Below are 16,110 nucleotides of genomic sequence, written 5' to 3'. Positions count from 1 at the left end.
CGGCTGCCAACTGGATTTAGCTCCATTCACCACAACTCTTTGGGCCCGGCCATCCAGCCAGTTCTTTATGCACTCTTTCATGCACTTCAGAGAGCAAACATAGATCTTGGGGTTAATATGCACATACATACTTTTCTATTCATGTTTCTAGAAATACAAGTTTCCTTCTCAGAGTAAACCAGCACTGATAAATTGATACAATTAGAACTGTGCAGGCTTTTATAGTAGCTGATAATCTCCAGATTACCCCAGAATACCCCAGTTTATGGTTTTACCATGCATTTGTTCATTAGTCTACTCAAGTTTAACCAGCACTTTCATCTTATGATCCACTTTTGATTGGTCAGTCTCTTACTATTAACATGCAAATATCATACCAAAGAAATTAAGGATCTGGGGGGATAAGGAGGGCAAAAAAAGAGTCACAGAAGAGGTGTAAGTGACTAAATTAATACTCTGGCTTCATCAACTATTTAGCAGGTGTGCTGTAGCCATTGATATAATTCTGAGTAAAGCCCGTTATACTGAAATCTTTCCCACGAAGAACAGATACAAGGTACACAGCTGCAGGCAGACAATATCCATAGAAATAAGGAAAATAATACATGGAACAAAGCTAGGATAGCTGTGGTCACACAGATCAGTATAATCCACTGATTTGTTAAGCTGAGGGTTTAGGTTGTTTACTGGCTCTGCTTCTGAGAAGAGCAATAGCTTCTCCTGGACCTGAATCTCATCCAAGCTGCGGCCCACCTTGCCAGTAACAGAGAGGGGTCTGGGCTGGGCAGATACCACTCCCCACCCCACCCCGAGCACACATGCCTCTGTCACATGGAAAATTATCCCAAGTGATCTTGCAAAAAGCTACAGGTCAAAAAATCAGGATGAACGCTTCCCGGGTCATCCTAACCTAAATTATTCCTACAAAAAAGTCATTTCTCACAAAACCACCAACCCTGCGTTTAGAAATGGCATCAATAAAATGTATTTTTCAGAGTCTCATCCCATTCCTTCAGCAGTAGGGCTAACATAGATCCATCAAAGATTTCTGAGACACAGCGTTTGCATGCCTGAGCTGCGGTGAGCATATGCAGCGATGCTGCGCTGTCTGGAAGTGCTAGCCTAGCTCTGCATATGACATAGACTCGATCTCTGCTTGAGCTCCTCTGGGATTTCCAGGCAACCACAGGAAGTCCACAGCATCCCTCTGAACAAAATTCCCAGGCAGAGAAAGAGCTATAGCCTTGCTGCATTACAACAGCTGAGAAAAAAATTGGCTCACATTAGAAAAAGGAGACTCATAACTCAGAAGTGCTTTACTGTTGGTCTTAAGTACTATCACAGGATTTTGCAATGAAATTCTGTTTGCTGTCTACCAAAGCACATCCATCGTGGCAGTGCCAACATATCCCTAGTACTAGCATGAAGTGATGAATTAAAGATATTAATGGCCACTGAATATATAGTTATTTTCCATCATGCATCATCTCCGATGAGAAGGGGTTAGTTTATTTATTAGCATTACTTTTATTTTGCTGAAAATCTTCTTAGACCATGTAAATACTTTACAGCAGTTGTATCAGCAGCTGAGACAATTACAATAAAACCAAACAGATGAAATAGGTTTCCCTTTCTCCTAAACCTAAAATACAGATTTATCTTAATATTTTTATGAAATGGGTTCAGAAATTGCACATGATCTGGTGTGCCCTTATTGAACAAGCTGATAGTCTCACCAGGTATTTGGATGGCAAGAGGTAATAGTATGGTCCGAGAAACTCCTCAATCATTTTTAAGTGGGATATAAAGGGATATAAAAGTCTTCATTTGAAACTTCTAACATTTCGAAATATCTACTTTAAGAGCTATTGCCTAGCATTCACTCTGAAAGTTTATTTTCCAACAGACACGTGGAGCTGAGCATCTTTTCAACATACGGAATATTTTCTTTTTCAGAGTTCTGCAGTTACTCCAGGGCGAGATCTTTACCCTGCCTCGTAACTCTTCAGTATTTCTGATACATGCAATAGCCCAATTCAAGCAAGGAAGATGTTTGTCACTGAGATTTCAGGTGCCTAACATTGACTGCACTGCAGGGCAGTAAAATCAGCCTTGGTGCGGTAGACTATGTGGGTCTTCCAACCTGGTGACCGTGGCCTTCTTACACAGGGAACTGACATTTTTGATTCATTTTCTCTCACAGTTCTGCAGTGGCCCAGTTCAGTGACCTTTAAGATCCAAGGCAAGAAGCATTTATTAAATAAGTCTCTTGCAATCTTATAGTAGATGCACATAATACTTGGTATAGTAACAAGATTTGCCTGTGCTTTTATGAACAGTTTAATATATAAAGCTTTCTTATCTTTAATCAAAATTTTTATAGTTATTATTTAGGAAATTAGGGGGAATCATGCTTTCAAATAGGTAAGGTATTACAGCTTATTTCACTGAGGACACATGAACATTGATAGCCAAGTTTCTAACAGAGTCTGGAAGTTTTGCTTGTGAATGCCTGGAATATATATGTTTCACCTTAGGCCACAAAAGCTATTACACTATATCTTATTATATCATAGTACATAATGTATAATTAGATCAGTCATTGTCAAATATTGGAGAAAAAAAAGTACAGTGAAAAAACATTTTCTCTCATTGCTGAGTTTCAGGCACTGCATTACGTTATGGCTCAATCTTATTGAAACAGGGTTTTCTACTTACTGTCAAAAAATGGTCGTAGATACTTGTTGTATCCTTTTATTATTTTTTGTATAGTTGGAGGCAGAATTTCACCTTTTCCTTCAGCTTCAGGAATTTGCATTGACCTAAAAGGAATGAAAAAAGTGAGGATGTTTTAAAAGAACATCATCAATTATAGCAGAGATGACATTCCAGGAAAATGCTTTATTAGTTTCCAGGTTACTGGCAATTACTGCCCATCAGATAACATATCATGAAGCACTTGTATATTTGCATTTCACAGCACTGTAGAAAAATAATGTTCTAGAAAATATCAGATTTTATAATCCATATTAGTCTCTTATTGGAAAAAAATACCACGTTTATACCTTAAAGTCTATTGTTTCTTTAGAGTCTATCATTTCTTAACACCTCACCTGAGAAAATAGTTCAGTCTTCTTTAATACCGTCTCTGTAAATAGGGCACTATTGTTATAATCTAGGAATGTGGGAGGGGTGTTGATTGTTTATTTCAGCATTTAAAATTAAGCTTCTTTTTACATAATGAAATACATTCAGTTTAGCTCCTGGAGAGAGACAGAAACCAGCCTCAGAGATTAGTGCATAAAAACACTTTTAAAATGCTGCTTTTACAGCACAATTTTTAAACAGGTTACAGAAATAATCCTGTTGGGCAAAATCAGTGAGGCATAATGAGAATGCAAACCACTCCTTTGTTCAGAAACAGCTACAACTATGATCCACAGAAATCAAACATAAATAAGGAATTACAATTTTTGCTCTTGGGCCCCTGCAATAGTCTCCTTGGGAGGTTCATCAGGAGGATGAGTGAAAGGACTAGAGAAGACACATACATGAATCACAATTCTTTACTCAGCCCACATCAGGATTCATTTTTATACATTCCCCCCCCTTTCACCTTTTATGGGTCTTGATGGTTAGCAGCTGTGGGAGGGACACTGGGGCCATTAAGGGCTGTTACACTGTAAGTAGCAGTCCCAGAGCAAAAGATATCATAGCTTTGCTCTTAATTTCTGCCTAACCCCTAAGGCGAGCACCCTGAGAGGGCGAGCAGGGTGTGCTCACCCATCACAGGTTCAGGCTGTGCTCTTCATAAATTAAAACACAAGTGGTACTGACTGCTCGTTGCCCATGATTTGAGAACAGTGCAGGTATGGCTTTTCTTTAGTTATGAAGGTGAGAAGCAAATAATTGATTGATACAAGGAAGCCCAGCTGGCTGCGGGCAGAGGCATCGTCTCTGCTGACAGCGAGCAGCCACCACCATATTCACCAGGAGAGGATCTCTATGTTTCTTATCCCCCACACCAAAAGCGACTGGTCACTACGAGTGAGTAGCTCTGCCCCTTAGCTCTCCTACAGCAGATAAAGAGCCGTAGCTGCGGTGGTTCAGCCCTGGGGAGAAGGATGTAAATACAAATTGATGGCTAAGGGGGTACCAGTGTTTTGTGGTCTTTCCTAGTCCTGCTAAATTCTTGCTGAATTTCTTCTTCCCAATTTCTCCCAGAGTTGCTCCTGAAAACTCTGCTTGCTCTTTCTAATGATATTTCTGGGCCTCCTGTAGCATTCCAAAGCTTGCTCCTTTGATTTCAATTTTGCTATGTTTCTCGGAGAGCTTGAGCTGTTCTGTCAGGAAACTGTGGTTTTCATCCGCTAGGAATAATCCAGTATCTTAGATTAGCAAAACTTAAATGCCAAGATGATCTCACTGAATGCACATGGCCAAATCATACTGTGGTTTTAGATGTGGTGTCCACTGTCTTGAAGTGCTGCTTTTGCTGTGCAATTTTTCTGTTCCCCAGACCCTATTCCCATATAAGTAGCTGTTTTTCATTAGCAGTCTTATAAGTCATATAGCTTAGATATTTGAATTATCCTATTTATTTCCCTTATTTGGCCCTGTTTTTTATCTCTTTATTGCTAGAGAACTATGTTATTACTTTACTTAACATTAAGTGTGGTCTTGAGTAATGCCAGCATTGAAATAAGCAATGCTTCTCCTGTAAGTTGTGTCCTAAAGAAACAAGCATGGTCAAGTGGAGTTGAAGTGTGAATATAAATGAAAAGGCTACTTTTATGTTGCACAAAAGTGTTGGAATTAGAAATGTACTTGAATTTAATTCATTTCTTAAATACTGTACTTGCAAAAGATATTTCTGCTTTTGTAATTTACATGTCATTTTAGCTAGGTCTTCAATGAGCTGCATGAGTTTAATTTCACAGCTTTACTGGATTGTTCTTGAATAACTTTCACATATTGTGAAACAATAAAGGAAAATTTGTTCCTTTTCCGCTACAAGGGTATAATATTGTTCTGCTGATCAGTATGCAATTGCAGAGTGGTCTGGTGTGTTATCATTAACACCTATTTTCTGAAATATATCTTAAATATTTGGCATCATTGTATGGAAGTCCTTCCCTTAAATCACCTGCGGTACCCTTTGAGGTAATTCTTGATTTCTCTCATTAATACATGATGGGTAGCCTCACATCTTTGGTCTTTGATTTTTATGGTTAAGTAAGAACTTGTTGGCATGGGAAAGCTGTTGTGCAGTAATCGAGGCTGTGAATTAATGGGGCACTGTCACTTGTGTGCTATTTTGCCATGTAATCTTTGAGAAGTACTATCATAGCAAGCCCCTATATAAGAGGAACCTGACGCCTCCTAAACGTGAGTGTGTGGTGTTACCATCCTGGTAACTTTGGGGATACTCAGAAGCAGATTGTCAGTCTTGAAAGGCAAGGAACCTACAGATGGTACGTGCCTTAAGTGGTTTTGCTTATCTAGATTTTAAGGGAGGATGCCCTGTTTCCTTTAAAGTGCTCTTCGATTCATGCGCCCCATTAATCACCAGGCAAGAGGGAGCTCACAGCTGCACACATTCTTGTATTCTTGTCATACAGCCTTATGCAGGGATCACAAAGGATAACAGTAAAAGCTGAGACTCGTTCCTCTTATGCATGTACATCTTCTCATCAATGCATCTAAGCTTCTCTTTTACCCAGTATTTGTGGTGTTATATTTAACTAACTGCATATGTTTTAGTTCCTCCATTTTCTTGATGTATTTGAAATACATTGGCATGCATCTAAGTATGGAATTGCCTTGAAACAGCTGTTCCAGCCGCTGAGGAGAGAATAGGTTTTATAGAAGAAAACCTAATATATATTTATTTGGCAGCTGGGAATATCTGTCTGTTCTGGGCTGTCAATGTATAATACATGTTTTAAACTCTTCAGGTTCAATGACCCATGCTTGCTTTTGTAAAAGCTGAATTATAATTATTTAATTTCCTTAGTTATTCTTATGGCTCAAAAACTTAGTATTTTTACAGGCTAGGCTAAACTTGGAAGGTACAACTGCTTGTTATTTAAGATACTTTCAAGTTAGTGTATTAACAGAATTGGGTAACTGGAGGGAGAAAAGGGAACATCTGCCCTAAACAGTAGTATATATCACCACTTAAAAGTACAGTCTAGACATGTGTACGGGAATATTTTTCCTGGCTATTTTTTGTCAGAAGTTATGGAACATGAAAGAGGCAGAAACACCTTAGAACTGAGAGAAGGGAGAAACAAAATGCCAAACACAGTCTGAGCAAGCTTTTGAAACACCCCCCTCAGGAAAAGCTAGGGGAAAAAAAGCATGTTTCGGGCAACCCACTGACAGGCGAGTGGTTTACAGATACCAACATCCTGTGTTACTTCTTGTTTCATACCTGACGTGCTCAAGGATACAGGCTTTTGTATGGTCCTTGTAGGTAAACTGCAGCAGAATCACCTACATGACTGATTAATCCTCTGCTTCAAAATAGCCAGCACTGTCACGGGTTTTTGGTTAATTGGGGAGGTTGAAACAGTAGCATTACATTACCACTTACCAGATATAGGAACAAATACTTAAATAATGTAAGTGCTCTTAAACTCTGCCAAAAAAATAAAAACATCCCACAGAATTTTCTGGATCTGATCCTATAAACCCAGGCTAGCGTTCTTTAATTTGAAAACACTCTTCCTGAAACAAATGGGAGCCCTTCTTGAGATCAAATAGCATATATTTACTTAAGCTGATTCCTGATAATGATTTGAAGTGTAAGTTCTATTGATTACTCTGATAAATTTGCCTCAATTTTTTTATTTTTACTTCTTAATAAACATATTGCCTGGAAAGTGACCATCCAGGCAACCCCCTGGATATTGATTTTAGTATGCGTGTCTATGATGTGATCGTAGCGTAATTTAATGTCAAGTGCTGAAAGTGAAGCTAAGAAATGTCACTCAGGAAGGGAGAGCTAGAAAGTAAGGTGGAGTCTGGTAGCCTGGTGTGACACTGTTAGCACGTGCGTTGTGACAGATCATGTCCTCTGTACATGACAGGGAAGATGAGGCTCTGGCTGTCTCTAAACTTAAAAAAAAAAAAAAAAAAAAAACAACAAAAAAAACAACCCCACACCATTATTGATTATAAAGTACCCAGTGGAGGAAACTCTCTTCACACATTAGCCAGAGCTTATACAAATGGGATATCTAAGGGGCCACTTAAGGAGCAATCCTGGCCCTTGTTTCAGTGCACCTTGGTCCTTGGATTGCTTAGAAATATTTCTCTGTTTAAGTGCCAAGCAGGATAGTTTTTGTTTTAAACAGCACTTTCACCAAACCTTCCTGATTTGTGCACTGGAAAAAGGCATTTGTGCACCTAGGCATCATCTTGGCTGTGAGCTAGCCAAGGGGCAGGGCTGCTTCTCAGCCCCTGTCTGGATTTGGGTGCAACGTGACCGGATCAGCTCAATGCCGTGAACTTGTGTCCAAGCTAAACAGGTGCCGTGCGTGCACAGAACTCCATGGACCCTACACAGGAATTAACTGTCTGTGATTCTGGATGCTCTTAGCCATGTGAAGCTGTAAGAGAGGATTCACAAACTCTGCCTGATAAAATGAAGGCAATTATATACTGCAGGCTGAACTTCTCAGGGAATTTTGCCTCCTTGTTACTTAAATGCTTCTGAAATTTTGTTGGTCTCTTAGCAGTGTTTTATTACCGCAAAGTCACGAATCATCCAGTGATTATAGAGTGTGGCAAGTCACAGCTGACGAGGAAGGAAGGTGGAATTAGAGCAAGCGTGTGTTCTGGACAAAGATCTCTTTATAGCACTGGAGAAGGTGGGGGAGATGGATGTTTTAAACTCCCTTTCAGGGGACTGTTCCACCTGCCCTCACAACCAGGTGGAGGCTTTATCTAAACACATGTTTGCACACCCACTTGAACTAAAGCTCAGGCAGAATCTTATCTTGAGGAATTTACTGGGAGACCAAATAGGTTAGGCAATTCTACACAAAGAGTTGGCTAACAGACTTTAAATACTTCAGTTAAAGGTGGTAGTCGCAATGTTTAACCTGTCCATGCTTGCGTTTTCTTATTAGAATTACTTATGAAGAATATTTTTTTCCCCATTTTTATAGAAGGAATGTATTTTAAATGGTCCATTTCCATCTTAAGTTTTTTTGTCATGGCAACTGCACTGTTAGCAAGGTTACTCGTACACAGAAGGGATCAGTTTCACTTTCCAGCTTAACACAACTCAGCTTTCCTAAAGACTTCATGATTTCATCAACAGAGAATAAGACGACAATGTTTTAACCAGGTAACTCTTTTTAAGACACTCTCCTTTAGTAACAAATGCACGATGATGACTTTAATACCTCAAGCTTATACTACATCTAGGTGGACTGTGTGCTTCTGTCCTTGGGCAAGGTACTATGCTCCAGGCAAGGACAATGTGCCCTTCTAAATTTGCTAAGCATCTGATATGATATTCACACTCTCTACACAGTAATCCTTCATTTGAAGGATCATTTGCTTAAGTTAAATTCCTTCCCCCCTGCCCCCATCAGCCTTCTCAGTGAAAAAATCTGTAACTCAATCAAGGCAGCTGAGATGATTCATGAAGGAGTTCAGTCTTGTATTTCTGTTATTAACACCCAGGCTGTCTAATCTTTGTAAGAGGCAAGATTCAACTGTCAAGTAGATTTTGGCTTCGTTACCTGGTCACATGTATGTCTAATTATAAGTCAATTGATTATAAGCCAACTGATATTATTATACATTGAAGAAATAATATTTTTTTTACCAAGTATTTCTTACCTACACAGCATCAATAGAAAAAGGGCTCTGAGACTGCAGCATTTAACACTGCACATTGTCAGGTGTGGTTTCAAAAGCTCTTGTAGCTCCTAAAAAAAAGTTTACAGGTAATGCTTTACAATACATTTGCATTTCAAATATACAAATTTCACAAGGTTTTCAACACTAAAGATATCGTATCTTGAACAGCTGCTGCTATAAATGTATTAGTAAACATCTACAACAATAAAAAAAACCTCAAAACTTTCAAAAAGACATGGTATCAGCAATAATTTAACTTACCGATAGAAGTTGCATTCCAGTATACTACAGCCCTTTCATTTTTGCATCTGTCTTTTAAATATTAAGAAAAGTAATTTTTGCATCTGTCCTTTAAATATTAGGAAAAATTATTGTTTTGAAAAATAACGCAATTATGTGCAGGACAATCACAAACACCGAGTTTTGTCTCTGCTATTCATGCTCGTAAATGAGTGCATCTCTGGCATATCAGTGCAGTCCTCTGAATGGAAAATATATAACCCCATCTTAGAACACAGAGCTGTTTAAGAGCAAGATCTCTGGTACATGGGTAGTAACAATACGTATGATACATATCTTTGGTAAGCTTTTTGTTAATGAGGAAAATTGAAATGGTATGTTTCCACCTCTAGCTATTAAAAAAAGATCCTTTGACTGTATATAAATAATCCCGCATTACCATCCACATCCATCAACATGTTTGGCTGAGGCAAGATATTTTCTTCTGAATGGGATTTCTTTGCTTTTGTCAGTATGATTCACATCCATAATGGTTATTTTAAGTAATCTGTCAGCTCTGTAATCCATTTCTGGCTGAGAAGAGTATCAATCAATAGTTTAATGCAGTCATGCAACATCTGAAATTCACAGACTGTGCAAACTTTTGCTATATTTCATCAAAGCACTGAAATGTTATTTGGAAGACTTGCTTCAAAACTTCAAAACATGACAGGAACATTACCTACCCAGAATCTGTAAGACAACTGTTAAATGTTAATAACTACAAGTGAAATATCTGTTGTAGGTTTTGGGAAGGGTCAATCAAACAATACCATTTTCAATCTCCAGAATGAATTTTGCAGGAGTCTCCTGCAGTTTAATTTCACAATAAATTACTAGCAGTAAAGAATTTGAAGCTTCACAACTTGAAGCTTTGTTTCACCATCTTTTAGTGTCCAATGCAAAATGCTAGCGAACTTTTTTACCTCAAAGTAATTTTTATTTTGGTCTATAGTTCTAGTAAGAGCAACACTAGTGATATTTACTTAAATTAACATGTTGTGAATGGTATCTGACTCGTATGTAACAGTGGTGAAGTGACAAAATAAGTTATTAATGTCTCCAAAGAAAAATGAAAGCTGTTTCAATGGCTTTTTAAACAAGTAAAAATTCTGAGCAGCTTGGATACTTTAAGCATGCACCAGCCTGGTAAATATTAATGTCAAAATAAATCATACACTCCTACTGACTTCCACAGAAAATCATGCATGAGACATTAAGAGAGCCTGTAATAGGAAGATACAGCACAAATGAGCAGATGGCGTTGTCAGAATGTTGCTTTCTAAATGCTGATTCTCTAACACTCCTGGTGCATATTGTGGGCTCTCTTTTGCATATCTCATTTTGGGTCTGGATGGATACTTTCTACATTCACTATCTTTATCTCACAGGAAAATATGCTAAAAATAAGTATTATCTTTTCAGTTTCGCAGAAAACCTCTTACTGACTTTAAGTACTTCATAAAGCTTCTTTTATATTTAGCTTTTGAATTGCTACTATGAGTTCCTAATGTGTCTGAAGATCCTTTATAAACAGATTAAGGAAACCTATGCATATTTCTGTACTTGTTTAGTTTTAGTTTTTACAGTACTGAAGACCAAAATGAATAGGTTGATTACTTATCTCTTTCTAAAGCAACTGGTTTACCTTCAGATCTTAACCAGTATCAATTTAGCAATTTTATGGGGGGATGGGGTGGAGAATTTTAGTCTTTAATACATGAAAGGTCAAATCCATTCTATGGTACATAGATTAATCCTGTATGCACAGGAAGACAGAGCATGGAAATAACAGGAAGGAGAGGAGCTCTTATTTCTGTATAAGAAATACTAATCAAGAGATCTAATTGCCCTGTCAACTGGCAGCCCATCGCTGCAAAGGGACACTGCATGCCAGCCAAGGAATAGAATTAGGTAGCTATTGAAGTCTTAAGCAGTTTCACAGATAATACTTAAGCTGGATATATAAATCACTGCTGCATGTGCATACACGCTTGCGTGCACAGGCACATTTTCTCTGCTGTCCTTTTTTTATGGGGCTTACTGAGCTGGTTTGTTCCATTGAAAAGCTTGCCTCTTGGCATGTTTGCACATCTGGACCTTTCCTCTGTCATGCAGTTCTTTATCAAATGCTATACACTCACAGCAGGACTTCTTCCTGCATATATAGACCTTATTAACTACTGGTATTTAAAAAAAACTAGTTCAGCAGGACCCATAATATTTTCCTCTTTCCCAAAGCCTAGAAAAATATACATAACCTGTTCTCTGCACGGAATGTTGAGCTATTTGCTTTTACCAGACAGACTACATGCTGTCCAGGTTATTGTGCATATATTGACACATCTTCATGTTCTAAACATACCATTAAGTAACTGAGGCAAAGGTAACAAATATCTGCCCCCGTTTCCCATATGATGAGGCAACAACACTTTCTACTTTGAATCAGATCAGATTAGGACTGTAAAATAGTATCTAATGTTTTGGCATTTCTCCTGGGAATTCAGTATTTATTATCTTCAGCATGAGAGGAAAAATGAATTATGCAGGTTTCACAAACCTCTGAGACTGAAATGGGATGAGGCAGAGAGCTGGCAGAGCTAGCAGTATCAAGAAATTTCACTGGAAGTGAATTTTGTGTGAATGAATCAAAGGATGAAATGCCTATTATACTGAAGTATCTTATCCACAAGTGGATGCATGGAAAAGACTAAAAATTATTAGATAAAGGCTTTGTCATATGGTAGTGGCCATATGCCTGAATGCCCATGGCTGCTGTTGCAGGCATCTAAAACTGCATGTAGAATTATCTTAAAATATATAGATAGTATAAGCTGAATTAGCGCTGCAGTTGCATTTGACTTCCGAATCCAAACTGTTGAATGACAGTGCCTTTAAGTGCTTTACTGAAAAGCAGCTAGAAATTCAGGAGGGATTCAGCCAGAGTGCCAAAGAAGTATAACTACCTCCCCTGCTCTGTATTGTCCTACTTGCATTGTCCACTACAACTGCAGCGTAGCCAATGAGTCTGTATATATATATATATTCTTTACTCCAGCCTCTGGTTGTTACATCAATATGAACCAATTGGACGGAACATGATGGAAAGCTGAAAATACTAAAGACTCAGTGGGAGAAAGGGAGTGGATATCTGGAAGGAAGTCACAAGATAAGATTCAGAAGCAGACAGGTAAAGACATAAAAAGGAAAAACTCCTACAGGATATGGCCCTAGAATGCCACTGTCACTTCCAGATTCTTTATTCATTCTTCACTCCTGCCCCTGCTTTTAGTAAACTGGCACCTGACAACATGTTGCCATCTTCATTGGCTTCTCCAGTTCTTCTGGGCAGTCCTCCTTACTCTTCTTATTTCAAATTACATAGGAAGTAATTTTTTTATCTCCCTTCAGCTGTGCACAAGCAACAAGTGAAAATAAAGGGACAGTGAGTAACTTTTGCTCATCACTCAGAAAAGCCAACTGCATACAACTGATTGACAGTAGTCACTGACAGCACTTTGTAGAATAAAGTAACATGCTATCTGTTTTTGTATTAATCTCGATGCCTGTCTATAATTGCCCTAGTTTTATGATATTTTTAAGTCCCCCTAAAATACATAGATCATGAAGGAGAAGAAAATGCAAAATTTTCACACATTAAGATTATTTTTTGTGTTAAGATCAATTAATACTGCAGAGAGCATGGCTTGAGTGAAAAGTAGCAAGAGTTTTTTATGGGGCAAATTAGCAGAAATAAAACCCAGCAGCAGCAAAACTCCAGGTCTAACTGGGAACTGACTGATGAAAGCGGGCCAATGCGTGTGTCTGCATTCTATTATAAGGGGCACCCTCTTACTTGGCTGACAAGCTGGCTCTTGGCGTACCAGCTAGCTCGTTTCTAAACCCTAGGCACAGCTCATCTTGTCTAGCATGGACATAAACCATGCAATGTCTCCTTGGGCAAGTAAGCAAAGCTAGATTTACTTGGTCCATGGAAAGTAGCTGTCTTGTCATGTTTTCTTTGCAGAGACAGGCAGTACAGGGGCCATCTGTGGTGACAGCGCTATGTTAGCAATTGGATGGATGTTAAGCTTCTACTGTTGATGTATCTAGCAATAGTTCAAAGTGAAATACTGGATTCCAGTTATGTTCTGATGTTCTGATCAATACAGTTGTCACATGTGCCAGGTCATACAAATAATAGCTGAAAATGTCACTTTCTCACTGAAACACTCAGAAGTTGCTCCAATCTGTACCACATCTTTCTCAAGTTTTGTGCTCTGAGATGTTTTTATCAAAGGTATTGTTCAACAGCAGAAGGTCATATTGTTAAAATAAGTAGAATGAATTTACGATTCACCAGAAATGAAAATCTGCCTCTCTGGTGTAGCAAAATGAGCTGTAAGTGAAACTTCACAATTAAACATTGCTTATATATGTATAGCACATTGTATGAGAGTCTTTAAAATGATCCTGAATAAATCTGTACGACAAACATGTTAATTTATTTTTAAAAAAAATTTAAATTAGCATGGCGAGATTTCAGACTGTATCAGCAACAACTCAGTGATATATTTCAATATCCTGAATAATATACAAGTTAACATGTAAAATATCTGTCCTCAAAATACACTGGAAGGTCATAAGCTAGGTCAAAGAAATGCATTGTTGCAGCCATTTTAATTTTTTTTAGTATCAGTACTTCTAACCACAAAAGGAGTAAGGACTAGCAGTATGCTGCCAATACTTACAGTATGAAGTATATGAATACTGTCTAATTTTTAGAGACATTTGCTGCTCTAGATTTGAGGTCTGTGTTTCTCACCAAGTTCTCTGCATTATCAATCTCATAAACATCAAAGCCTTAGAGTAACTTACATAACCTATAATAGGATTATTTTATATGTTTATCTGTTGTTGTTTTCACTCTGTGCATTTTAAATATATTAGTATGTATCTTGGGTTAGCTGGGAGATAAGTTAACTGGCAGAGATGTTAATTTTACACAGTTTTCCTGGAAAATTAATTTCAGATTTATAACAACTGGGTGTTTAGGATGGCAACACAATTCTAGGAGTTACCTTCATGGAACAAGCGTCAGATGTCCTACTTCCAAGCAGCGTAACACTGAACTGAAAGGTTTCAACAATGTACAGAAATTGATGTAGTAATAAACATTCACAGAATAGGTTTTAATAAATGAATTGTGTTCATGTGACTGTTTAAATACAACACTCATTACGAGCTCTGCTCATATCTCTTGAAAAATCTATAGAAAGTGTGCCACACAGGCTATTTTCTAGTAAAAAAAGGCAATGGATTAAATAACTTATCTCCACCTTGTTCCTAAATATGCTTTTAGATAGCTCACACTCAAAAGTCCAGCAGATCAGTGGCGTTTGAGTCATGGTTGATGATTATTGCCATTTGTAATTATCCAAATTAATCAGAAGTTGGGGTTGTTAATGGTTGTTTATATGTGTATATAGACTTTTTACTTCATCTTTTGCTCTGTACCTCCCAGTTCTGCTATCTATGCAGCTGGACCTTTACATACATCTGCAAATGTTTGAGTTCTCTTGTACCAAACGACAGATCTCTAAAATCTGAGACCATTACTGGCTTTTTAAGGTGTATGTCAACACTGCAAGGTCCTCCCACACCCAATCCCACGGACAGTGAGGGGTCCCTTCTGCCACACCAGGCTGTTTGACCGTCACACATCACAGCCCGCCCATATGGCTACACCAGAGCAGCAAAGAGCAGAGGTGCTCAGTTTTCATGCAGTTTAAAGAATGAACGTTTTTGAGTCAAGTCGAAGAGGTAGGCAACCTTCAGAGGCTGCAAATGATGAAGGAAACCTCAAAGGCACCTTAACAAAGGTTTTGACTTTGCAGGAAGGTGCAAACGGCTTTCATGCGGCTAACACTGATGGCTTGGGTGGTCTCCCATCTCCCAGCTGAGACCTGGCAGCTGCCTGGGTGATCACTTTCGGTCACCAAGTTTCTAAAGGGCACGCACAAGTGTGGGTTGGACGCAGATACAGTGCTACTGCAGCATCGGTACTATACTTTGCTAGTTGCACAGACCAGGCTAACGTGTTTCTATAGCCCGTAGCAAAATGGAGCCACAGTTTTGTTTGGGTACGATCAAAATAGATATGATTAATATAAATAGTTGAAAATCCAGAAAGTTGGACAGGATACGCTGGTTCAGATTAAGAAAGTAACAACTTGATTTGAAGAGACAAGTGAAATCATATCTTTCTGATGCCAGCTTAAATTATTGTTCCTTATGAAAGTTAACAGAGCTAGAATCTTCTAGCTCTTAACCTGGAGGAGAGTCTCCCCACATAGACCCTGATGTCTGTGAGCTTTGCTCAAGCATTCTCATGTTGTAAAAACTATCCAGGACCCAACTAATCCGCCCGCGGCTTCTCTCCATGCAGCCTCTGGCATGGGAGAATGAGGGACATCTCACTATATGTGACTGAACACATGCTCGAGGCTGTGAGAGAAAAATAATAGCCCTGCGGTAGCAGATTAGGCTTAATCATATCCATCTTCTCTCCTCATTGAGTATTTTGCAATGTGCCTCTCAGATTTCCGACAGAGAATCGGCCCCTCGGTTTGCAATTAATTTTGTTTGCAATTACAAAGGCTTGTTTTCTTGGGGGGGGTAAGGGGAAGAAGGGAGGGAATATACCCCAGCAATGCCTTGTTTTCCATGCAAATTATGAACTTGAACCACAGATTTCTCCTGTTGCAACTGTTCTTATGCATACCTGTAAACCTCCAGAGAAAGTATTATTTTTCTTCGGACTTTTAGTCACCGAACAACTACTTGTCAGTTTGAGTGCAAGATCTGCAAATCCTTTCTGAATTAAGTGTCCTGTAACCAGGAGATTTACAAACTAACCATTTTGAGCAGTGCAACAGGATGAAAGACTAG

General features: G+C 38.6%; 1 protein-coding gene across 1 annotated transcript in view; it reads right to left on the bottom strand.

Moving 5' to 3' along the window:
- LOC142411927 (gamma-aminobutyric acid receptor subunit pi-like) overlaps window positions 1–16,110 on the bottom strand; it is a 66,179-nt gene that overhangs the window by 36,439 nt on the left and 13,630 nt on the right. The window contains exons 3-4 of the mRNA XM_075506591.1: window positions 9,560–9,693; window positions 2,719–2,822 (exon numbers count right to left, since the gene is read on the bottom strand). Of these exons, the coding sequence (XP_075362706.1) occupies window positions 2,719–2,822; window positions 9,560–9,693 (238 nt within the window). The remainder of the gene's footprint in view (window positions 1–2,718; window positions 2,823–9,559; window positions 9,694–16,110) is intronic.

Source organism: Mycteria americana, chromosome 6 (assembly GCF_035582795.1).
Source record: "Mycteria americana isolate JAX WOST 10 ecotype Jacksonville Zoo and Gardens chromosome 6, USCA_MyAme_1.0, whole genome shotgun sequence".
NCBI lineage: Eukaryota > Metazoa > Chordata > Aves > Ciconiiformes > Ciconiidae > Mycteria > Mycteria americana.
Note: the sequence above shows the minus strand (reverse complement) of the source record. Positions and strands in the feature narration are given on the sequence as shown.